We start from the raw sequence: 25,000 nt of genomic DNA on the forward strand, positions 1-25,000 counted from the left end.
GTGTTCTTCCCACTGACGATGCAGATTCCTGGTTACTCTACCGCTGGAATCATGAACACACCCTGGAAAACCCTTATAACTTTTACTGCAATAATAAAAATACCTTGAAAACCCTTATTATTTCTCCTGCAATCATGAAAACACCTTAAAAATCATTATTATTTCCACTACATTCATGCACATATGCTGGGAAACCTTTATAACTTCCACTACAACCAGTTAGAAGTCGAAATGAGACGCGGAAATGCTACAGAATACGGACGGGCCTAGGAGGAGGAGGAGGAGGAGGAGGAGAGGGAGGAAGAGGAAAAGAAGGATGAGAGAGGGAGAGGCAAGAAGAGAGCAGGAAGACGAGGAGGAGGAGGAGGAGGTCTCTCTCTCTCTCTCTCTCTCTCTCTCTCTCTCTCTCTCTCTCTCTCTCTCTCTCTCTCTCTCTCTCTCTCTACGTGGCAGTTAAGGAAGGAGGAAGGGTAGTATAATGCATTTCGCCGTCTTAGTCTTACTTGAGAATAAAAAAAAAAATTAATTAATTACTATAATTATACTGCAGATGAAGCGCTGACTAGTTTATGAAATTTTCTGCAGCGTGTGTCTATTTTTCTTTTTAATGTGTTTCGTCATCTTCCTGATTAACTTCCATTCTAATTACTCGTATCTATTTTAGGTTTTTCCTATGTTTTTTTTTTTTTTTTTTCGTCCTCCTAATTAATTTTCAGTCTGATTACACGCGTCTGTTCTAGGATGAGCTTCTTCTGTTCTCTTCCTTTTCAGTGTGATTAAGTTTTATCCTAATTAAAACGTATTTATTTTGTGTGTTTTCTTTTCCTCTGGATTTTTCGTTCTCTTCCTGCTTAACTTTCAGTCTGTTTATGATATTTTCTGTGCTTTTCCTCTCAGTGTACTTGTAAACTTCCCGTCTATGGCAAATTCTCTCTCTCTCTCTCTCTCTCTCTCTCTCTCTCTCTCTCTCTCTCTCTCTCTCTCTCTCTCTCTCTCTCTCTCTCTCTCTCTCTCTCTCTCTCTCTCTCTCTCTCTCTCTCCTCTCCTTTGTGTTATAGAAAGATTAATTTTGATAAGCTCTCCTTGTGTCATTCTCCCCGTTTGGTCAATTATCAACAACCTAAGGGAAGAAAGTTAATAGCTTTTCCCCCCTCTCTCGCCCTCAGTGCCTTCGTCAGTTGCGTAATTCACATCCCATGTTATAAGTATTAATTCTTGTCACTAATCTGGATCTCTTTCTTCTGTAGCCTTCATCACGGTGACGGAGATAAGAACTGTGGCGATGTTTTGTCACGTTTATTTTTTTTTTTCCGTTTTCTTCAAGCTATTGCTCTTATTTTCTTTTTTCTTCAGTTCACCCTTAGAAAGTCAGGCCGGAGGGGAAACTTGTCATAGATAGATAGATAAATCGATAAATAGATTGATAGGTAGATAGATAGATAGATAAATAGATAGATAGATAAATAATTACATAGATTGACTGACTGATTGATTGATTGATAAATAGATGGAGAGAGAGAGAGAGAGAGAGAGAGAGAGAGAGAGAGAGAGAGAGAGAGAGAGAGAGAGAGAGAGAGAGAGAGAGTTACATTCGGGGTCATAACAGAATACAGGAGGGAAAGCTTTATTGAAACATTTCTCTCTCTAAATACACAGGGATTATAAACCTCTTTGATTCAATAGTGTGTGTGTGTGTGTGTGTGTGTGTGTGTGTGTGTAAACTAGTCTATTTTTAATACTTGAATCGAACTGCTTGCCTTTACTGCACGTACATAATAGATCATACTCGTATTTACACGTGTGCGTAGCTATATAGTATATGACTGTATTGTATGTATGTATGTATGTATGTATGTATGTGTGAAAAATATTTAATGCACATGAATACTGGGATTAGACAAAGCATACAGGTGCATATATACATAAATGTGAATTCATACATATAGTCTCTCTCTCTCTCTCTCTCTCTCTCTCTCTCTCTCTCTCTCTCTCTCTCTCTCTCTCTCTCTCTCTCTCTCTCTCTCTCTCTCTCTCTCTCTCTCTCTCTCTCTCGTACGTACACTAGCTTAAGACTCCACAGCCTAGGAGGGGAGGAAAGGAAGGAGAAGAGAAATAGAGGAGGAGGAAGAGGAGAAGCAAGAATGGGACAGTAAAAATCAAGGAGAGGACAGGGGAAGGAAGAAGGGAGGGGAGGTGTAGAATTAGAGATGAGTATAAGGAAGGGAAAGGAAAGGATAACGAGGGAAAGAGATAAAGGTGAAAGGAAAGGAAAGAAGGAAGGAAAGAAGGGAGTTAGAGTATTGTTAAGATCGATTACCTAGTTATTACATTGGTATATTACATTGGTACATTGACATCTATTTACAGTGACGTTGTATTTATAGTAAATCATTTCATACCTTATTATGTATGCCAAGTAAGGTATTGCGCATACATACACACACACACACACACACACACACACACACACACACACACACACACACACACACACACACACACACACACACACACACACACACACACAACGTGCATACATATGCATACATATAAACATACATACTGAAATACTTGCATACATACATACATATCCTCTCATTCATACGTAGTCTCTTTATTAATGGATACAAGCAGATAGGCTTACAGACAGATAGACAGACAGACAGACAGACAAACAGATTGATTGACAGTCAGACAAACAGACAGACAGACAGATAGGCAAGCAGGCAGGCAGAAGAGCCGAAGTACAGTCTTGTAATGGTGTAGTAGTGTTAGCATAACGTTGGTGTTTGTGTGGTGTGGGTATAGTGCAGTAGAGAGTGTGGTGGTGAGAAGCTGAAGAAACCCAGTGTTGTGTGTGTGTGTGTGGTGTGTGTGTGTGTGTGTGTATGTGTATGTGTGTGTGTCAGGAGGTGCACAGAGGCTCCACTGCCCGTGTCCCGCCAGACATGCTCGGCGGGGCGTTGAGAGAAAGACGAGAAACCCAAGCCGCCTTCTGAATGTCGTTAATTTTCCAGACATTTCAGAACATTTCAAGGCCCACACCGTCAGGCACAGTAGTAAAAAAGCTAGATGAATGAATCTAGACAACGTCTTTTTGTTAACTTTTGAATTGTTGGTTACTAGCAGTCACTCCCCAACACTCTAAAACGACTCAGCATTTTATAATGAGAAGCATAATAAAGGAATAAAGAAGTGCTGAAAGGGGAATGAGACTATTCCTCATGTTTAATTTCCTTCCAGTTTGTGAATTAAAATAAGCTAGGGGGTCGTGCCTTCTTTCAAACGCTGGCAAAGACATAGTCCATCTCGCTTCAATATGTTAATTAGTGTTCATTGTCCAGCGTTTCAAATAAAAAAAAAATAAAAAATGCAGCTTGGAAATGTTAAAGAAATGTTGACATTAAACGGCTTCGTCAAGGCAGCCAGGGGAATAAAGGTAAAGAATGAGGCGACAAGGTTATCACAGGAGGTAAATGTATCAGTTTATCAATATATTCAAGCATGGGCATGGCGCAGCGGCCCACACCCGTCACTCGCACGTCAGTCCTTTGGAGTCCCCAGAGACGCAGGACTATACTTCTAGCTGTCCAGTCCAGGTGCTCACGTAGCTGACTCATCCCCGTCCGTATTCTGAGCCTCAGGTGTCGCTTCTTCCTCTTCTGCGTGAGGTGACGAGTCGTTTAGTTTACCAGAGGGCTTCTCCACGTCGTCAGTGGATTTCTCTGTCTCTGCTTCCTTTGCTTCGTCTGTTGCCTTTCCTTCCATGTCTCCCATTCTTTGATTTATGGTCCTCCGCCTCCTTCAGCCCCTCCTCCTTCCCAGGGTTGCCGGGGGATGGCGCGTCGTCAGGAGGTGAGGCGCCGTCTTTGGCTTGGGTAGGCGTGTCCCCACCACCTGCGTCACTTGCGGTTGGCGTTGACTTTGCCCTGCGCATTGCTGCCCAGGGATGGGAAGGTGGCGGTGCTGGTGGTGGGCGTGGTGCCGCCGTGGGGCTTCTTATGTGAGCTGGCGGCATCCTGGGGAGTGGTAGCACCGCTGTGGGTGGCCGTGGCTGTGGCAGTGGTGGTGGTGATTTGTGGTGGTTGCTGTGGTGATGGTGGTGGTGGTGGTGGTGGTGATGGTGGCTTCTTCCTGGGGTGGCAGCTGCGGCCTGAGCCTCCACCTCTTCGTCCACCTCCTCCACGGACTCCTGCTGCGTGGCGGTGGTGACAGCCTTGAGGCGCGCCGAGATGCGAGAGAGGACGGCGTTGGAGGCGGCCATGTTGACGGTGCGCAACAGATGGCTCTCGGCGTGGCGGCTGTGCAGCTCCTGAAAGTGCACCACGTTGGCCATGGCTGAAGGAGTGGCCAGGGAATGACTTCTTTTTTCCCGCGGTACCAGGTGGTCGCCGAACCTGGTGGGGGAAGAGCTCACCAGCGAGAGGGACTTTTCGAAGAAGGTGTACATCTTCTCTGACTTCGGGGAGATGCTGGACGGGGAGCGGGAGCCGTCCTCATGTTCCAGCCCCAGCTTCTTGAGGCAGCTATCCGTGCACGTTCCGCAGGATTCGCACCGCCCACCCAGCGCCTCGAAGCCCGCCTGAGTGTCCTTAATCTCCGGCCTCTCCACCACCAGTCGAGCGTGCTCCTGCAGGGGAGGATGAGACTAACGTTAGGGGGAATGATAGACACGAGGGGAGGCGAATTGCAGGAAATTGTGCAGTGAGGGCGGTAGTGGTGAAGTGTGGCGCGCAGTGGGATGGTAAAGAGAGGAAATGATGTATCAGAGAGGCTGCGGTGGTGCTGGAGGGTATGGCAACATAAGGAAAAGAAGGATGTAAGGGGGATATGCAGCAGAAGGCGCTCAGAAGAGGGAAGGGGTAAAAATAAAACGATATGACCAGTGGAAAGATGGAGGGAGGGACGGAGGGAAAGCTTTGAGTGGGTGAGGCAAAGGGAAGTACAGTAAAGACAAAGAGGGGGAGAGGAGGGGAGATAATAGGATAGGAGAAGGGGAGTTGACGGAGTGGAAAAAAGAAAGAGAGAGAGGGCTCAGTGATGCATGAAACACGGAAAATCACACACACACACACACACACACACACACACACACACACACACACCTGATTTATCTGCAGGATCTCGGTTTTTCGTCGTTTTTCAGATGATGTAAGAACTGAAACAAACTTACTCTTTCCATTCATTCCCTTTTCTGTTCCTTCTTTTATATTCATCCAGACTCTCTCTCTCTCTCTCTCTCTCTCTCTCTCTCTCTCTCTCTCTCTCTCTCTCTCTCTCTCTCTCTCTCTCTCTCTCTCTCTCTAGTCATCAACGAAACGATCCAATAATGATAACTTGTCGAAAATACACTCAAATATGGATATTATGTTACCCTTATGCCCTCCTCCTCCTCCTCCTCTTCCTCCTCCTCCTCCTCCTCCTCCTCCTCCTCCTCCTCCTCCTCCTTCTCCTCCTCCTCCCTTGCCTTGGGCGTCGTGGTTGCCATGGTGACGAGGGACCTTTGCCTTCCCCGTCCCAGTCAAGCCAGGTGACGTGATGCTTTGCCACGTGACAGTGATGACAGGTGCTGGTGGTGGTGGTGGCGGTGACGAACATATGTGGTTTGGTGTGGTGGTGGTGGTGGTGATGGTCGTGGTGGTCGTGGTGGTAATGGAAATAGTGGTGGATTTCGGATGATGATGATGAGGAGGAGGAGGAGGAGGAGAGAGACGAGGTGATGGAAGAAGAAGAAGAAGAAGAAGAAGAAGACAAAGACGAAGAGGAACATGCAAACGACAAGGAGGATGATAGAGGTGACGACGACGACGAAGACGAGAAGAACAAGAAGGAAGAGGCGAACGAGAAAGATGAGAATAACAAGGAGGAGGAGGAGGAAGAGGAGGAGGCAGGGACGAGTTAATTATCTAGATGACAATAGCATCATATGCATTATTAAGAGAACCTTGTATCTACGTCAAAAGATTGGATAAAAGACACACACACACACACACACACACACACACACACACACACACACACACACACACACACACACACACACACATAGCGATAATTAATCCCCAGAACATGATTCCTTCTTCAAACGAGAACCTCCTTCATCCCTCCACTCAGCACGGGAGGAAGGGAAGGAAGGCGATAGGTGGTGGTAGGTCAGAGCAGAGGGTATTCCCTGCCCGCTGAACACAGAGGGGGGAAGGTGTTGAGGAGCGTTCAGTAAGCTTTCCTACCTAAGAGAGAGAGAGAGAGAGAGAGAGAGAGAGAGAGAGAGAGTATATAGCAAAGAACAAATATAGATTTTTCAAAGTTCGTGTTTAAAGTTAAGGATTAGATTGTGCTGGTAAGGAGAAGTTTTGCATGGTTTGGGTGCATGTGAGTGTGGTGTGTATAGTGAAGTGTATAGTGTTGGCTAAGGAGGAAACGTACTTTGTCAGATCAAGTGTTAGTTAGCTAAATAAACATGAATAAAAATACATTGTACAGCTAAAGAGGAGATGTATGTACTTAAAATTAATTTCATAGCGGAATGAATGGAAGTAAACTGTAAGCTAAAGAAAACGTGCGAAGTACTGAATGCGTAAGGAACTCTGAGAAACACAAGCTGTTTACGTAGGAAATTATGACTTAGTTGATAAAGAAAACGGGCCTTGAAGAAGAAAAAGGAAAGAAAAAAAAAAAAAAACCGGGAGGTGATAGTTGTTCCTGGAATTTCATTACTCCCCCTCCTCTTTCTAAATTCAACCTCTTTTTTTTTTTTTACCGTAAATTTCCGAGAATCTACAACGAAAAGGATAAAAGCAGATACAATGGCTGCACACACACACACACACACACACACACACACACACACACACACACACACACACACACACACACACACACACACACACACACACACACATCCAATATCCTAAACTATATGAGTACAGCAACTTTCTCGACTGGACTTTCTTTGAGACCGGAAGGACGGTACAGACACAAATACGACCTCGAAGGGTTGAAAAGAGGATTGCTAGTGAGAAAAAAAAGTTGGACAGGACAGAAAAAGAGAGACTTACAGTGGACAATGTGTACAGGAAGAGCGAGATGAGAAAGTAGGATAGTTGTGTGATGAAGGTAGTGTGTACAGCAAGATAGTGAACTGGAGAAAAGAATATAATTATAGAGAAAAGGAAGGACATATAGAAGATCAGAAAATTAGATCAATTGAGGACAAGTTATGTACAACGACAGAAAAAAAAGATAGGAAGATGGAATAAGGAAGTGTAAAGAGGAAAAGGGAAATGAATGTTTGCGGGAGAAAAGGGAAATTTGTATGTGGGACATTGCGGCTAAAAATAGCACAGCGAGGATTATTGTAGCAAACGAGTACATGAGCAAACAAAGAAATAAACCTTTAGAGAGTTGATACCTCCGTCAGCCCCATTTTTACTCGTAATAGTGAAAATATTAATATGAATACTGGGTCCATACTGAATTGTGTAACATCAACGTCATCATCAACATCATCATCGTCGTCATTATCATCATCACCATCACCACCACCACCACCACATTTGACATTCTCTGTAAATGTAAATTAAATTTCCAGATACTTCCAGATACGCCTCAGAATTTAACAGATTGCTTCGTGATGCAGTGTTCACCTTAACGCCTTTCATTAAGTCCCTAGAGAACTTTCCGGAAGTGATAGTCAAGTAAACTTTTTAATTCACTGAGACCTCATCTTGGTGAAGCTGTGCAGTTCTGATCTCCACATTGCAGGGAAGATGTAGACCTGTTTGAGTCACTACCGAGGAGAATGACTAAAAAGATACGGGTGATGAGAAATACTCCTACAGAAAGGAGATTGAGGCTTTTTAATACAAATTAGATTAAGAGATGATCTGACAGAGGTCTTTAAGTGGTATAAGGGATAGAACAAGTGACAAACAGAATCCTAAATAATCGGGATCAAGCTTAATAAGGTTAAATTCTAAAAAAGTAGGAGAAAATTTATTCTCAAATGAGTGATAAATAATTGGAGTGGACTCACTAATCATGTTCTAATCCCGAATCAATAGGAAGCTTTTAAAAGGTCAGGGAAATACATAACTGGGGACGTTAGGTGGAAGTAGGTTAGATTAAAATAGGTAGGCATCTTTTGATGTATATATAATCAGAGAGAGAGAGAGAGAGAGAGAGAGAGAGAGATGAGAGAGAGAGAGAGAGAGAGAGAGAGAGAGAGAGAGAATCCCTAATCCCTGCTCCACTTCACTCCCTACTCTCTCTCTCTCTCTCTCTCTCTCTCTCTCTCTCTCTCCTCTCTCTCTCTCTCTCTCTCTCTCTCTCTCTCTGACACAATTTCTGACGACAATCTGATTCAAACTTTTTCTACCTTCGCTGTGGCGCCATTACTTCTAATTAAGGCGTATTCATCCTCACCTTTCCTTCCTCCTCCTCTCCTTTCCCCGCTTTACTCTTCCCCTCTCACCTTCCTCTTTCTCCATGTGTCCGTCTGTCTGTCAGTCTCTCTCTCTCTCTCTCTCTCTCTCTCTCTCTCTCTCTCTCTCTCTCTCTCTCTCTCTCTCTCTCTCTCTCTCTCTCTCTCTCTCTCTCAATACTTTTCTTCGCCCTTCTGTAACTAATTCTTTTTCCTTTAATTTTTTCCCTCTTCTTTCCGCTTCTCTTGCTCCTCCTCCTCCTCCTCCTCCTCCTCCTCCTCCTCCTCCTCCTCCTCCTCCTTCTCCTTCTCCTCCTCCTGTATCCTTTCATCTCTAGGAACACATTAAGAAAATATTAATGTGATAGGAATCTTGATGTTTCTGAACTGATCATCCAGTCCGTTTCCTTCTCCTCGATGACTCTGCGTGTTGTTGTTGTTGTTGTTTTTGTTGTTGTTGTTGTTATTGTTGTTAATGGTGGTGGAAGTGGTGGTGATGATGGTGGTAGTAGTAGTAACAGTAGTAGCAGCAGCAACAACAGAATCAGCAGCAGCAGCATCAGCTTCAGCAGCAGCAGCAGTAGTAGTAGTGATAGTGGCAGTAGCAGTAATAGTAGTAATAGTAAGAGTAGTAGTTTAAAAAGTGGAGTTTATGCTTATCATCTCGTTCTACCTCTTCCTGGAATCCTGTTCTTCGGGGAGAAAAGGAAAAAGAAAATATAAAAATGCAACAGTAAAAGCTTTGGTTGAATCTTACCTGTTGGTCGATGGAAGGAGGAAGAGGAGGAGGAGGAGGAGGAATGGAAGAGTGAGCTCACCTGGGTAACGCTCAAGGGAGGAGGTGGGAGCTCGTCTACCTTCACTTTACCCTCCCCCTTAAATGTTGACAGGTGATAACGAGTGAGGGAGGGAACCGAGGGAAGGAGGAAGGGAACGGAGGGATGGAGGGAGGGAACGGAGGGAGGCAGGGATAAGGGAAAAAAGACAAGACCAGGTAACACTAGAGTAGAGAAGAAAGTGTAGAAAGATAGAAGAGAGGATGATGGGAGGAGGACGGGAGAAAAGAGAGGAAAAAGGCAATGAACAGAAGGGAAGATAATTGAAGGTGAGGTAGTGAAGGAAGGAGAAGTGACGGGAGTGAAAAAAGGAAAAGAAAGGGAATGGACTTGCAAGAGAGAGAGAGAGAGAGAGAGAGAGAGAGAGAGAGAGAGAGAGAGAGAGAGAGAGAGAGAGAGAGAGAGAGAGGCAATGTAAAAGAAGTTGAGAAGTGAGAGGGGAAAGAGAACTGGGAAGATTAAAGGAGAGAGAGGAGAGGAGAAAAGAAGAAAGGAGAAAGAGAGCAGAGAGATTTTTTTTTATTTTTTGTTTTTAATCACTTGTCTTTGTTATGATGTGTGTGTGTGTGTGTGTGTGTGTGTGTGTAGGCGGGCATATGTTGGAACGTTTCTCTTGTTATTCTCTCTCTCTCTCTCTCTCTCTCTCTCTCTCTCTCTCTCTCTCTCTCTCTCTCTCTCTCTCTCTCTCTCTCTCTCTCTCTCACATCTGTACCCTTTACGCCACATTTTATCTCCATCATCACAGTCTCGGTGCATCTACATCTTTTCACCACAAGTATCTCACTACACATATTATTATCATCTACACGGTATATGGTATCACACTCAATCCTACTCTGAATCACATGCTAACCAGTAGTAGTAGTAGTAGTAGTAGTAGTAGTAGTAGTAGTAGTAGAAGTAATAGGAGTCTTACCTTGGGCTGGTTTAAGTACTGATATTTTTATGTTTTATATCTGAGTCTGTATGTCTTTTATTTATTTTTTTTTCTTACTTCATTATATAAGTTTTTTTTCGTTCATGTTGTTGTTGTTGTTGTTGTTATTGTTGTTGTTGTTGTTGTTGCTGTTTTCTTTTTTTCTCTTTTATCTTCTTCATATCCTTTCTTCTTCTTCTCCCTCTTTCTTTTTCTCCTCCTTAACTCCTCCACGTCTCTCATTTTAAATAGGTGCAGTTTTTCCTTTTTTTTTTCATAAAGAGCTTCACAAAGACCCACTAATATGATGTTTTTTTTTTTTTGTGTGTTTCTTTATGAATTCTCCTCCTCCTCCTCCTTCTCCTCTCTCTCCTCCTCCTCCTCCCCCTCCTCCTCTCCTCTTCCATTTCTTCATTTAAACGAGAGAGAGAGAGAGAGAGAGAGAGAGAGAGAGAGAGAGAGAGAGAGAGAGAGAGAGAGAGAGAGAGAGAGAGAGAGAGAGAGAGAGAGAGAGAGAGCTGTCCTTAGTGTAATCCCTTGGTAACGACCATCTAGTCAGGTTAATTGAATCAGTTTGTACCTTGTAGCCCTGGAGAGAGAGAGAGAGAGAGAGAGAGAGAGAGAGAGAGAGAGAGAGAGAGAGAGAGAGAGAGAGAGAGAGAGAGAGAGAGAGAGAGAGAGAGAGAGATTTCCATAAGATATTAAAAGGGTGACTACTTCACTTAAAAGAGGAAGAGGAGGAGAAGGAGGACGAGGGCGAGGACGAGGAGGAAGAGGAGGAGAAGGATATTTATATGAACAATGTCAAGTGGGAGGAGAGGGAAAATTTTTTCACCACCTCCTTCTTTTTTGTTTCCTTTTCCGTTTTCATTCGTGTCATCGTCTTCCTTCTCCTGTTCCATCTCTTACTCCTCGTCCTCCTCGTCCTCCTCCTCCTCCTTGTGTCTCTTTTTCTCTTCCAGCGAGATTAAAAAGTGCAAACTCGATGGACTGAGAGAAGAGAAATATAAAGGAGATACGAAGGAAATAGGAAATGGAAAAGATAGTTACAGGGGGAAAAGGAGGAGGAGGATTACAAATGATTACAAAGGAAAGCCAAACATCAGCAGATCTTTAGGTCCTTGCTAGGCTGTTTGGTAACTACTTCTAACTAGCTATAGGGTAGAGAGACAGGACAGTAGAGCAGAAGCCTCCCCTCCTCACCATTTCCTCCATCTTGCGCTGGCATGGAAAGAGTTGGGAAAAGTATCATGCAGTTTAGAAAAGACTGATATGGAATCGTCGTAGGAAAGGAGAAGGAGGAATAGGAGGAGGAGTAGGAGACCACCGCCACTACCATCAGATTTTTTTTTTTTTTTTTGTAGGAAAGAGACTGGCCAAGGTCAACAAAAATCCAATAGAAAAAAAAAAGCCCACTGATATGCCAGTCCCAGAAAAGGGTCCAGAGCGGTAGTCAAAAAGTATAATGATAACAGTGATAACAATGCTGTATAAAAAGGAAGTAAAATAGGGGTAGTAAATTTCAGCATTACAGGTGTGTTCTGTCTTGTTAATTTTCTATACGTAGTTCGATAACTTTTGATAGAAAAGTTAAAGCTCGTTATCTTTTGTGTTGTTGACTATTACGCAATGAATAATGTTCGCTTTATTCCGAAATTTGGTTTCATTACTGTGACAAATGACACAGACAGACAAACCAAATACTGGCAATACATACTGTGCGCTCTCTGAAAGTATCTCCAGCAAACAACCTCGTTAGGACCAGTGGAATAATTGTGGTTTGCTTAGCTGGGCTGCATCTCTTTGCTTTCCTTTGATGTCTCGCTGATGGCTCTCGAAGCCTCTGCACGAGGAAGCCACGCCCTCAGCCTCACCTTGTGCCCAGACCAATTAAGGTACACGTGTCTGAAGGCTCGGTGATTGAAACGGTGTGGCGGTGCGTGCGGCGCGGACACTGTGGTTTTGGAGGGCTGCAGGTACATGTGCCTCGGTAGCGCTTGCAGGAATGGCACGTCTGGTCAGTAACTCCTGCGATGGATAATCCTAATTTTAAATGTGAGCTTATTGGTAACTTGAGATATTGATAACTGTGTAAGGAGTATCTAACGAATAAAAGTAGCCGAAAGAAGTCTTGCGATATTCATAACTGTGTAACGAGTATGTAGCGCATAAAAGTTGCTAGAAAGTAAGCTTGACGCGATAAGATGTCGAAGTATTTGGAAATACAGCTCTTCATGTCATCGTAAGAATATAAGAAAATAAGGGAAGCTGCAAGAAGCCATCAGGTCTACACGTGGCAGTCACTCAAGGCGCGGACTCTAAAATGCAGCATGAAGAGACAATTTAATGTCTGTAAGGAGAGCCTCGGTGGAAAGCCTGATGTCCTTGAGGATTAATATAGGGCTATTAGACACGTGCCGAGACTGGGAGTACGAACGACGGGTGGAAGGAAATGAGGTATGTATCCCAGAGGTCTGTCCTGCTTATTAAGAGAAGATAGTGCTAATAATAGTAATAATAATAATAATAATAATAAAGTTCTTCGATAAACTCCTCGCGCCACTCACCAGGCTCGTGGCAAGGTCGTCATTACAGAGTTAGCCTGCGTGTTGCTTCCCGCTGAGAGACCCCCTGACGTGGAGTCCGCGGTGAGGCAATAACAGTGGTGCCTTAGTGTGCTTATCGCTGATGAGGATGGCGGTTGAAGAGACTAGCAATATGAAAGAAGGAGGAAATAAGGAGGATGAGGAGGAAGAGGAGGAGGAGAACGAGGAGAAATTTATATTGGTGGTGAGATGATACTTTTCTTGCTCCTCACCCTCATGTTCCTCTTTCAGCCTTATTTATTTCTTCGCTTCTTTCTTATTCTCCTCCTCCTCCTCCTCCTCCTCACTTGTCTCCTCCCTTCACCGTCATGTCAAGAAAACAAGATGGGAGAGTGTCTTAATTTCCTTCCTCTTCCCTCCTTTCTCCTTTCATGTTTCCTTCCCTTCTTAGTCTTTCCCATTTTCAACTCATTCTCATACATTATTCCTTCCTTCCTTTCTTCCTCCCAACTGTTTTGATTCCTTCCGTTTTAAATTAGCTCTCTGCTCTCTCTGCTCTTTCTCTCTCTCTCTCTCTCTCTCTCTCTCTCTCTCTCTCTCTCTCTCTCTCTCTCTCTCTCTCTCTCTCTCTCTCACCTTCTCCTTCTCGTGGATGAGCGGCAGGGACTGTGTGGGGGCGTCTCTGTCTGCTATGCCGAAGGTGGTGGCCAGAAGGTTCCCCGCTGAAGGCTTCCTCTCCCCCAGCAGAATGTGACTGTAGGGCGGCCGCTTCCTCCTCGGGCTTGGGGACGCTGATGACGAGAACGGCTCATCCTGGGGTGGGTTAGAAATAGGGTGGTAATGGTGGTGGTGGTGGTGGTGGTGGTGGTGGTATTATTGTTTTTGTTGTTGTGTTTCTGCTTTTATATTTGTTCTTGATGCTATTGGTCTTACTGGTGATGGTGGTGGTGGTGGTGCTACTACTACTACTACTACTACTACTACTACTACTACTACTACTACTACTACTACTACTACCACCACCGCCACACTACTTTTAGATATAACGAATAATAAAACAGGCAAGTGGTTCCCGTAGAGTTATTGTTAGCGTAAGGAGATGTCTGACGGCGTAGGTGTGAAGGCAGAGTGTGCGTAAGTGGACAGGTGGAGGAGGGATGGGAGGCGGGGTGTTGGTCTTATCGTAAATCCATATATGAGGAAATTGATGTCTCCAGAGAGAGAGAGAGAGAGAGAGAGAGAGAGAGAGAGAGAGAGAGAGAGAGAGAGAGAGAGAGAGAGAGAGAGAGAGAGAGAGGATGTATATCTGCTATATATCACACCTTACCAACCCAATGTATTTCTCTCTCCCTCTCTCTCTCTCTCTCTCTCTCTCTCTCTCTCTCTCTCTCTCTCTCTCTCTCTCTCTCTCTCTCTCTCTCTCTCTCTCTGCCACATCAATACTTTTCTCATCCCATTACAACAACAACAACAACAACAGCAACACTACAACTACTACTACTACTACTACTACTATTACACTATCCATTGTTCCCCTTCTATCTTCATTCAGCTGTCTCTTTACATCCCTCCTATTAGACTGTATTGTCTTGACGTATAAAACTCCGTTGTCTGATTATGAAAGTGCATTGTATTCACTATTAATTATTAAACTTTTTTTTTCACGTTCTCTTTTTTCACATATGAAGAACTGTTCCGTATGTACCTCAAGAGTCTTTTGTGTGTGTGTATATGTGTGTGTGTGTGTGTGTGTGTGTGTCTATATATATATATATATATATATATATATATATATATATATATATATATATATATATATATATATATATATATATATATATATATATATTCTTATTCATCAATTGTATTTTTTTCTTTTGTGGTAAAGTTTATTCATTGACCTTCTGCCTGGCTTTAAGTGTATTGATTCAGGTAATAGTCAGTCAGACAGTCAGTCACTCAGTCAGTCAGTCAGCCAGTCAGCCTGTCAGGCAATCAACCAGTTAGTCAGTCAGTCAGCCCCTCATTCACTCACTCATTTATTCACTCATTCACTCACTCACTCACTCACCCACTCATGTTCAGTCACTCAATCAATCATTCACTCACTCACTCAGTCAGTCAGTCAGTCAGTCAGTCACTCACTCACTCACTCACTCACTCACTCACTCACTCACTCACTCACTCACTCACTCAGCATCTCACTAGAGATATTCACTCACTGGCACCCGCTCCTCTTTATCTTTCCCTTACTAACTCACTGACTTCCTCCCCCCTCGCTCGCTCCCACACTCACTCGCTCAATCAATCAATCACTCGTTCACTCACTAACACACTCACTGGCACCCGCTCCCTGCCGCCGGTGGTGATATGAAGTAGCGATGGCAAAGCACACTAATGAGCCTATGATGTCTTTTTTCTTTTCTTTCTTTCTTTTTTTTTATTGCATATTTTCAGCTTCTTTTTCCGGAATACCTGAATAGGCCAATCACTCAGTGCACGTTCCTGCTGCCTTGTCTGCCTTGCTGTTACGCTTTGCTTGTTTGTTATGTTGTGTTACAGTGTGTTGCGGTGTGTTGTGGTGTGATGGTGTTACGGTGTGTTGTAGTGTGATAGGGGTACGGTGTGTTGCTGTGTTTTGCAATGTGATAGTGTTATGTTGTGTTACGGTTCCCTGTTGGTGGGTGGCATTCTAATTCTTGTACTTTTACCTAGTTTTTTTTTTAAATTTGAGGTGAAAAAAATAGGAAGCTAAAAAAAAAAGAAAAAAAGAAAAAGCTATTTCGTTTACTAGTGGCAGATCCTGTTGTATCCTATTGTCCTTTGTTTTGTCCTCATTGTTCGTCTTTGATGTTGTTATATCGTGTTGTCATTACGTTGCGTTGTATCCTGTATTGTTCTGCTGTTTTGTGACGCTTTGTAGTGTGTATGTGTGTGTGTGTGTGTGTGTGTGTGTGTGTGTGTGTGTGTGTGTGTGTGTGTGTGTGCATTGGGGAGGGAGTGATAATAGTAACCTCAATATGCGCTCTTTTTCGTTTTCTTTTTTCTTTCTTTTTTTTTTTTTTGTTGAACATCTGTACCTCAAGATGTTTTGTGTGCTGTACATTTGGATCTCAGTGCGTCTGGGTCTCAAAGACGTCGTGACAGCAGCTCTCTGACAGTCAGGGCATAGGATGGTCGATACTCAACGTTTGGTGCTCAATGTTTGCGTTACTGAAGACGTTTGCACCTCACATTGCTTCATCCCTTCATTGCTACGGTTGTCCTTTAACATTCAGAGCAGTGTGAAGATAAATGTATACATGGACACAGAGAGAGAGAGAGAGAGAGAGAGAGAGAGAGAGAGACAGAGAGAGAGAGAGAGAGAGAGAAAAAAAAAGGTGATATTTAAAAGACTATAGTGCAAAAGTATCAGAAAAGTGTAGATGGTTATTGTAAGAATCATCCACCTGTGAAAGGATTTATTTCGCGACAATTTTACTTGAACGTTTAAACTTTACAACGTTTGATCTCAATGTTCAGGACGAGTTTTTTTCATTTTTTTCTTCTAAGCGGTAAAGATTTTCGTTACTAGGGAGTTTTGAGCCTCGGATTTTTTTGGTTCAAATGCTCTTTTATTTGGACTTTCATGTTCCAGAACGTTTGATCTCAAGAGCATCTCTTTGCGCTGAGTCTTATGTAGAATGTTTTTTCTATCTCTTTCTCTTTCCTCTTTTTTCTTTCTTTCTTTTTGTTGTAACAGTTAGTTTTAAGTGCATGAGTTTGGCGCTTAGAAAATGTGGTAACGGTAGTTATTAATTTATTAATACATGCCTAGTGTATATTCTTGCTTTCATATTCCTTCATATACTTGTATACATTTTTTTACTTTACTTTTCTTGTCTCTCAACGTTTATATAGTTCTGTTTTTCTTTCTATTTCCTGGTTCGGCGCTAGATTGGAAGTTAAAGAATAATAAAGAAAGAATGCTGTTGGAAAGATCAAGTATGTGTAGGCAAGATAAGATATTTTCCTCTACATTTATTTCACAACTTATTCTTATATTTATGTGTCTCTATTTTCATCGTAATACAAGAACCACGCACCAAACCTTTACACTCTGCATCTCATTTCGTTTCTATCACGTGTTCAGTCTTTCGTCTCGCACTTGCGCATTCACTCCTCCTCATTACGCACCTCCATTCAGCAAGCTCACTAATGTGGTTCAGGCCATTCATAAACTTGACGCTCTTCACACAATCCTCTCCTTTGTGTTGTCTTGCTCGTTCTCCAGCGTTCCTTATCATTCATTCACACTGCACGTCATCCTACAATGTGTCACTTTGGTTAGCTCGTGAATAATATTTGTGTTCTTTATTAATTTTACATTCCGTGGCCGTTTCCTCCTCTTACATGCCCTTTATTCTTTCGTTCACTTGATCTTCGTTTCTCTGCACTCACAGATTCTTAGGAACGTCACTATAGATCAAACACTTATTTTCCTTCACACCAACGTCCTCTCTTTCACCTCATATATATATACGTGTCTTTTGTTCCTTCATCCAATTAATCTTCGTTCCTCTCCTCTCACAGACGCTCAGAAACGCCTCCCTTATATTTATAGTACATTTATTTCTTCAACATTCTCTCTCACACCTCCGTCCTCTCTTTTACCTCATATATATATACGTGTCTTGTTTCTTTGCCCACTCAAATCTTCGTTTTTCTGGGCTTAAAGGCTCAAAAACGTCAGCGTATATTTATAGTATATTTTTTTTTCCATCTACATCCTCTCCCACACCGCCGCCCTCTCTTTTAATTTCAAATATTTACGTGTTTTATATCTGCATGTACGCATTCATCTCATTTCTTTGTGGCCTAAGACTCTTACAAACGTCTCCATATATTAAAGTTTATACGTTCTTTATTCTCCCTCACACCGCTGTTCTTCTTTTCGTCTCAAGTATTTACGTGTCCTTTATGCTTTCGTCAACTTAATTTTTCGTTTATTTGCACTTATAGCCTCATAGAAACGTCTTCATTAATTTATTTATACTCCTACATTATTTCTTACATCATGATCGCCTCTTACCTCACTTCTTTTGTATATCTCTTACTCGTCCGTTCTCGTAGTCTTCGTTTGTTTTGCAATCAGAAGCTCTTTGAAACGTCTCCATTTATTTATTTTATTCTTTCTCCATTATCCCTCACACCATGATCCTCCTATTACCTGAAATCTTTTACGTGTCTCTTATCCATCCGTTCTCGCAATCTCAGTTTGTTTGTGTTCATAGATTCTTAGAATAGTCTCCACTTGTTAATTTGTATTCCTTCTATGTTATTTTTCGCACTACGATCCTCAATTCTATCTCACATCTTTTATAGGTCTCTTATCCTTTTGCGCAATCTTCATTTATTTGCACTCAAAAACTCTCAGAAACGCTTCTATGTATACTATATGTTCATTTCTTCTACATGTGTCTCTCTTTCATCGTTGTTCTCTTTCTTATCTTGCGGGCATGTATTTATTCCCTCTATTCCTCCGTCCGCGCAATCTTCCGTTTTTTTCCGCTCAAACTCTCTTCAAAACGCCTTTTTCATCTGCATTCCTCTCATCTTCGTTTTACTCGTCTGTGGCTGTCCTCTTCTTTTTTATTTCTTTACCTTACAAACTCGTGTATCTCCTTCCAAACAGCCTCCTTCCCTCTTACATTCGGTATTCGTATTAAATTTCCCCGGCCACAAATTACTTCCTTTCCCTGCCTCGCGCTACAACTTTTTAATGGTTAAGATTTGTATTCACCGCATTCAGTATTCCTTTCATCTCTCTCTCTCTCTCCTCTCTCTCTCTCTCTCTCTCTCTCTCTCTCTCTCTCTCTCTCTCTCTCTCTCTCTCTCTTTCTCTCTCTCTCTCTCTCTCGAATCCATAACTTCTACTCAACACACCCGTACACTGATCTTTTAAGTCCTCGCTCACCACCACCACCACCACCATCGCTCCTTCATTTCCTTCATCCTCTTCCTTCTCCGCCTTACACTAAACAGCCTCCCCTTTGCTACCTTTGTTGCCTTCCCTATCCCACTACGCGCACACACACACACACACACACACACACACACACACACACACACACACACACACACACACACACACACACACACACACACAACCCTTCGTTTTCTCCCCTCTTCAAAGCATCTTTTCGTCTCTCTCTCTCTCTCTCTCTCTCTCTCTCTCTCTCTCTCTCTCTCTCTCTCTCTCTCTCTCTCAGTATACATAAGTTCTTTTTTTTCTTCACCCTTTTCTCATTTCCTTTCTTTTTCCTTCGTTTCTCTCTTCTTTCCTTCGTTTCATTATACACATAATTTTTCCTCCTCTTCCTCTTCTTCCTCCTCTTTCTCATCCTCCTCCTCGTCCTCCTTCTCCATATCTGTTTACTCACTATGTACACATTTAACATTTTCTTTCACTAAACTTCAAGGCTTTCCTCCTCTTCCACTCTGCTATTCATCTTCCAAATCGTCTATTTTTCTCTCTGTCGCTCTTTTGTGGACGCTTCTTTCTCGCGAGCTCTTGTCCTTTGTTTTTCACGGTCTTTCTTCCTCTTCTTCCCATCCGTTTCCTGCTTTTAACCTTTTATCCCCAATGCTCTCTCGAATTCCCTCCCTTGTCATCTCCTTCTTGTCACTTCACAATTTCCACTCACCTCATCACATTTTGCGCATTAACTCACTGAAAAATTTCTTATCTCTGAGTCCCCTCGATGTTTTCTTACCCAGGGATTTCAGAGTCGTAATTAGCGTCCCTTTCTCTCTTTCCTTTATATTCACGGTCGATTTTTTTCCAATGCCGAACTAATTCCAAATGAGTAAATGTTCGTATTAAAATCTACCCACTGTTGCAAGTTAATATACGTTTGAAAGATGGATGTAAGCTCAGTGACACACACACACACACACACACACACATACACACACACACACACATGTAAAACTCTCTCCCCCATCTTCCCACGCTCTGGCTCTCACGTCATTTGCTAAACATGAAGCGATTTATTTCCCTCTTTATTTTCCATTCATGCCAATCACCATAATCTTTTTTCATCAAAGACACGCACTTTTTATTCCTTCGCTGCCGCAATGCTTAGTCCTCTCTGCTGTTTTTCATTTTATAGTCCATACATACGTGACCAATTCTCTCTCTCTCTCTCTCTCTCTCTCTCTCTCTCTCTCTCTCTCTCTCTCTCTCTCTCTCTCTTGGGACCAAAGCTTTCCACCTTAATGACGTTAAAACCTCAATTTGAATTTCTTCTCATATTATGCAAGACAGCGAAAACGTTTGACGGAGGGACTGGCAACGTTTAGTCCGGAAAACATTTATTACAAAGCATTTAGAAATTTGCACGTTTATATGGGAACGTTCAAAGCGGACTGGATTGTCAGGAACGTTCATCTCTCTCTCTCTCTCTCTCTCTCTCTCTCTCTCTCTCTCTCTCTCTCTCTCTCTCTCTCTCTCTCTCTCTCTCTCCTTTAATATCTAAGCTTCAGCCTACGTGTCCTGAACATCTGCTATTACTTAATTATGATCGCCCGACACACACACACACACACACACACACACACACACACACACACGGGGGTATACTTTTTTTGCGCGCGCGTGGATGGAGGTTAAAAATGTGCACCTCTCTCTCTCTCTCTCTCTCTCTCTCTCTCTCTCTCTCTCTCTCTCTCTCTCTCTCTTGAAAATGTAATTAAATTTTTGCCTCGGGGAATTCTCTTTTTTTTTTTTAATAATTTCTAAATTTTATTACTGAACGAAGCTGCACCTTAAGTAAATACATGAATAAATGATGCCTCTGTCTGTCTGTCTGTCTGTATATATATATATATATATATATATATATATATATATATATATATATATATATATATATATATATATATATATATATATATATATATATATATATCTACCTGTCTTTCTGCCTGTCTGTTTATCTATCTGTCTGTCTTTCTGTTTCTTGATCTTGCTGTACAGTATACCTACCTGTCTGTCTTTCTATCCGGGTATCTATCTATCTATCCATCTTATCTATCTATCTATCTATCTATCTATCTGTCCGTCCGTCTATCCGGCCATAGATTTATCTGTCTGTTTGTCTGTCTATCTGCCTATAAATCCACTTGTCTGCCTGCCTGTCTGTTTGTCTGTTTATCTTGCTTTATATCTACATATGTCTGTCTATATGTCTATCTGGATCTCTCTCTCTCTCTCTCTCTCTCTCTCTCTCTCTCTCTCTCTCTCTCTCTCTCTCTCTCTCTCTCTCTCTCTCTCTCTCTCTCTCTCTCCTTCCCACCCTCCCACCCCTACCTGGCGGTGCAGGCGGGGGCAGTGGCACTGGCAATGTGGGGCGCGGGGGCTGTTGGGGGACGTGCTCTTGGTGCTTCTTGGTGACCGTGGCGACTTGGGTGACCTCGGGGAGCGCGGTGACTTGGGGTGACCTGGGAGAGACACATACACATTGTCAGGTCATACGCACATATTCATACATATATATCTTAAGAAACACGTGCATTTTGAGGTCATAAGTGCAGTACATATATATTTTTATCGAGGGTCTTCAAAAAAAACAAAAACTGGGAGAGGTGGGAATGCTTGATTAGTACAATGATGTCGAGAAAAGTTGATCTGTTTAATTTTAGAGGTGTGTGTGTGTGTGTGTGTGTGTGTGTGTGTGTGTGTGTGTGTGTGGCAGAGAGGTAGAAAGAACAGTGGAAGATAAAGAAGTGCTAGGTAAAGGGTAAAAAAAAAAAAAGTGTAATAATAAAAAGAAAAAGGAAAGAAAGAAAAAAAGAAAGGAAAGAAAAAAAAGAAAATTAAAAATAAAGATAAAAAAGTACATTTTTCGCTACTGTGTGACATAAAAGAAGAAGAATTTAATCAACTTATCAATTAACTAATTCATTTATCTCTGTTGCGTAGAACGTTCAAACTTTGTGCTTTTTTCCTTCATGGCACTGACCCATTTACGTATGTATGTATGTATGTATGTATGTATGTATGTATGTAATTGTATTTCTGTCCGCCAATATTCGTACCTATCTATATCAATCTACCATCAATTATCTATCCACCCATCTATCTATCCATGTATCTATCTACATATCTATTCATTTGTCTATTAACGTATGTATGTATGTATGTATGTATGTATGTATGTATGTATGTATGTATGTATTTATAGCTACACGCCTACACCTTTTATCCTTTCTATTCTCGGCAGTCTACTTCACAACTGCTACCTCCCACTCCTTCTCCTCTTCGTCCTCCTCCTCCTCCTCTTCCTCCTCCTCCTCTTGCCATTCCTCCAGGACGTCAATTCCTGTTGTCGTCCCCCCATTGGATGGTCAAGGATGGTTCCAGAGGGGCAAGAAACACGGTCATGCCTTCACTTCTTTATGGCGTTCCACCCCTCACCCCCCTTCCCTCTCTCTCTCTCTCTCTCTCTCTCTCTCTCTCTCTCTCTCTCTCTCTCTCTCTCTCTCTCTCTCTCTCTCTCTCTCTCCATCCTGCAACTCTATTCAGACGAGTAACTAGATTCTCTCTCTCCCTTGCATGTTTTCTCTCCTACCTCTCACTTCTTTACCTCCTCTCCCTTTCTCTCTTTCTCTTTCTGTCTTCTCCATCTCTCTCCCACAGGATTTATTGGCAATTTTCTCCTCTTCCCCTTCATGGTGTTCTTGCGATTCTATGTGCGTCTCTCTCTCTCTCTCTCTCTCTCTCTCTCTCTCGCTCTCTCTCTACATATTTAACTCTTTGTATTTCTTTATCTCTTAGGTCAGCCGTTATCGTTATCACCACCACCCGCTTACCGCCTCTCTCCCCCTCAACCAGCGTGTCCCAGCCCAAGTCACGTCAGGGAGGCCGATGGGACGGACGGACGGACGGTAGCCAGTCTCAGGTGACGAGCTGATCGATGAATGGGTACATGCTTGGAGAGCCCGAGGGAGGGAAGGGAAGATGCAATTTGGCGGTGTTGGGAAATTATGTGCTATGACGATGAGAGAGAGAGAGAGAGAGAGAGAGAGAGAGAGAGAGGGGGGGGGGGAAGGGTTGTAGAGATGATGATGATGATGATGATGATGAAATACAATACACGAACAAGATGACAAAGGCAATTATCACACTCACACACACACACACACACACACACACACACACACACACACACACACACACACACACACACACACAAAACTGTCCTCTCACGACATTTCCTTCCGTTGCTTCCATCTTATAAACTTGTCTCCAATTTTAAGATTATTGATTTGCATTCCCCCATCTCTCTCTCTCTCTCTCTCTCTCTCTCTCTCTCTCTCTCTCTCTCTCTCTCTCTCTCTCTGTAACCACGGCTGATGGTCTCCCGCGAGTTACCACTGGTTGGCTGCTCAGGAATCCAATCAAGACGAGGGAATTAGACGAAAGGAACTCAAAAGGAGACGATGAGAATAAGGTGTGGGCGAGAACTGCCTGAGAGAGAGAGAGAGAGAGAGAGAGAGAGAGAGAGAGAGAGAGAGAGAGAGAGAGAGAGAGAGGGAGGGGGGAATGAGTTTTATATCATCTTTGTGAAGGTAAAATTAAGTTAGTGAGGGATATTGTCATGTGAAGGATTACTCTACTGTGATTCTCTCTCTCTCTCTCTCTCTCTCTCTCTCTCTCTCTCTCTCTCTCTCTCTCTCTCTCTCTCTCTCTCTCTCTCTCTCTCTCTCTCTCTCTCACTTTAAAGGATAAGACATCCAAGAAAGAGATATTTTCCTTCCACAATTCACTGATCAATTTCTCCTTCCTTTGCTAGGTTCTTCTTTCCTCCTCCTCCTCCTCCTCCTCCTCCTCCTCCTCCTGCTCCTTTTTCTTATTTTTTATTTTTTCATTTTCTTCCGCTTCATTCGGTTTCTATATTACAGCCATATCCTGCTTCTCTTCTTTCTTCTTCACCTCCTCTTCATCTCTTCATCCTGCTCCTCCTTCTCATCCACTCCCTTTTTCCTGATGATTTTATTTTTGTATCATTACTTTTATCTTTATTCCTCTTATTTGTAATCCAGCTTTTTTTTTCTATTTCATCTTCGTCTTCTCTACCTCTTCTACTACTCAATATCTTTTCTTCCTCCTCTTCTTCCTCTTCCTTCTCCAGTTGTTGTTGTTGTTGTTGTTGTTGTTGTTGTTGTTGTTCCTTCTTCTTCTTTATTCTTATTCTTCTCCTGCTTTCCTATCCTTTTCTTCTACTATCACCTCAGCAGTCCTAAGTCAGATCACCTCGTGAGGACCATAGGGTCTGTTATGGCCTGTTTTTCTATGTAACTTTATGCAACTCCTCCTCCTCCTCCTCCTTCTCCTCCTCCTCCTCCTCCTCCTACGTGCTTATCTCCATCCAGCGGCTTTCACGCATGGCTTTTGTCCCGATCCTCGCTTTGCTCTCTCTTTCCTTTATGCGAAGATGATCCACACTCTCAAAGTTTAATGCCTTTGCCTCTGTCTCTCGCCACCACTTCCATGACAGAGAGGAGAGAGAAAGAGAGAGAAAGAGAGAGGGGAAAAATATAGTTCTTAAAGTTATGCCCAATTTTTTTTCTTTTTTTCTCTTCTTTTTTTTTTTATTTCATAGTTAGTACATTTTGTTGTTAGTGTTGTTGTATTTGTGTCTATTAGCTGTACTCTTAAACATCTCAGTCTCTCATGAGAATAAAATGTCCATAAAATATACCTACTTTTATCTCTTTTCTTTTGTTACTGGGAATTGTAAAGTTGACGATTCTCTCTCTCTCTCTCTCTCTCTCTCTCTCTCTCTCTCTCTCTCTCTCTCTCTCTCTCTCTCTCTCTCTCTCTCTCTCTCTCTCTCTCTCGTTTAATAAGGTTTTCTGGAGGAGGGGCAGGGGAAGAAATAAGGATCAGTTAGATAAGTAAGGCAAGGAAAATGAGATGGAGAAGCATTATGTTGATTACCAGGTTGATCCTTCCTCGCGTGTATATTAAACTGTGTGTGTGTGTGTGTGTGTGTGTGTGTGTGTGTGTGTGTGTGTGTGTGTGTGTGTGTGTGTGTGTGTGTGTGTGTCGGTATATATATATTGAAATTAGATACGTTTTTATTTCATCACATTTCCATTTTTCTCGTGTAGCGAACTCGCCCTGTCTAGTGGAACGTAATGTGTGTATCTGTCTGTCTGTCTGTCTGTCTGTTAGTTCAGCATTTTCCTCTCTGCCGCAGTACGAGTAGTTTTGATCATATTGACTCGATAT

The 25,000-nt window shown here is 42.6% G+C and overlaps 1 protein-coding gene across 1 annotated transcript in view; it reads right to left on the reverse strand.

Annotated features, from left to right (window-relative positions):
• Positions 1 to 2,533: 2,533 nt before the first annotated feature.
• Positions 2,534 to 25,000, reverse strand: part of LOC135103453 (uncharacterized) — a 28,347-nt gene continuing 5,880 nt past the window's right edge. The window contains exons 2-4 of the mRNA XM_064009761.1: positions 21,074 to 21,204; positions 13,357 to 13,533; positions 2,534 to 4,630 (exon numbers count right to left, since the gene is read on the reverse strand). Of these exons, the coding sequence (XP_063865831.1) occupies positions 3,713 to 4,630; positions 13,357 to 13,533; positions 21,074 to 21,204 (1,226 nt within the window). The 3' untranslated portion in view covers positions 2,534 to 3,712. The remainder of the gene's footprint in view (positions 4,631 to 13,356; positions 13,534 to 21,073; positions 21,205 to 25,000) is intronic.

This window comes from Scylla paramamosain, chromosome 9 (assembly GCF_035594125.1).
Source record: "Scylla paramamosain isolate STU-SP2022 chromosome 9, ASM3559412v1, whole genome shotgun sequence".
NCBI lineage: Eukaryota > Metazoa > Arthropoda > Malacostraca > Decapoda > Portunidae > Scylla > Scylla paramamosain.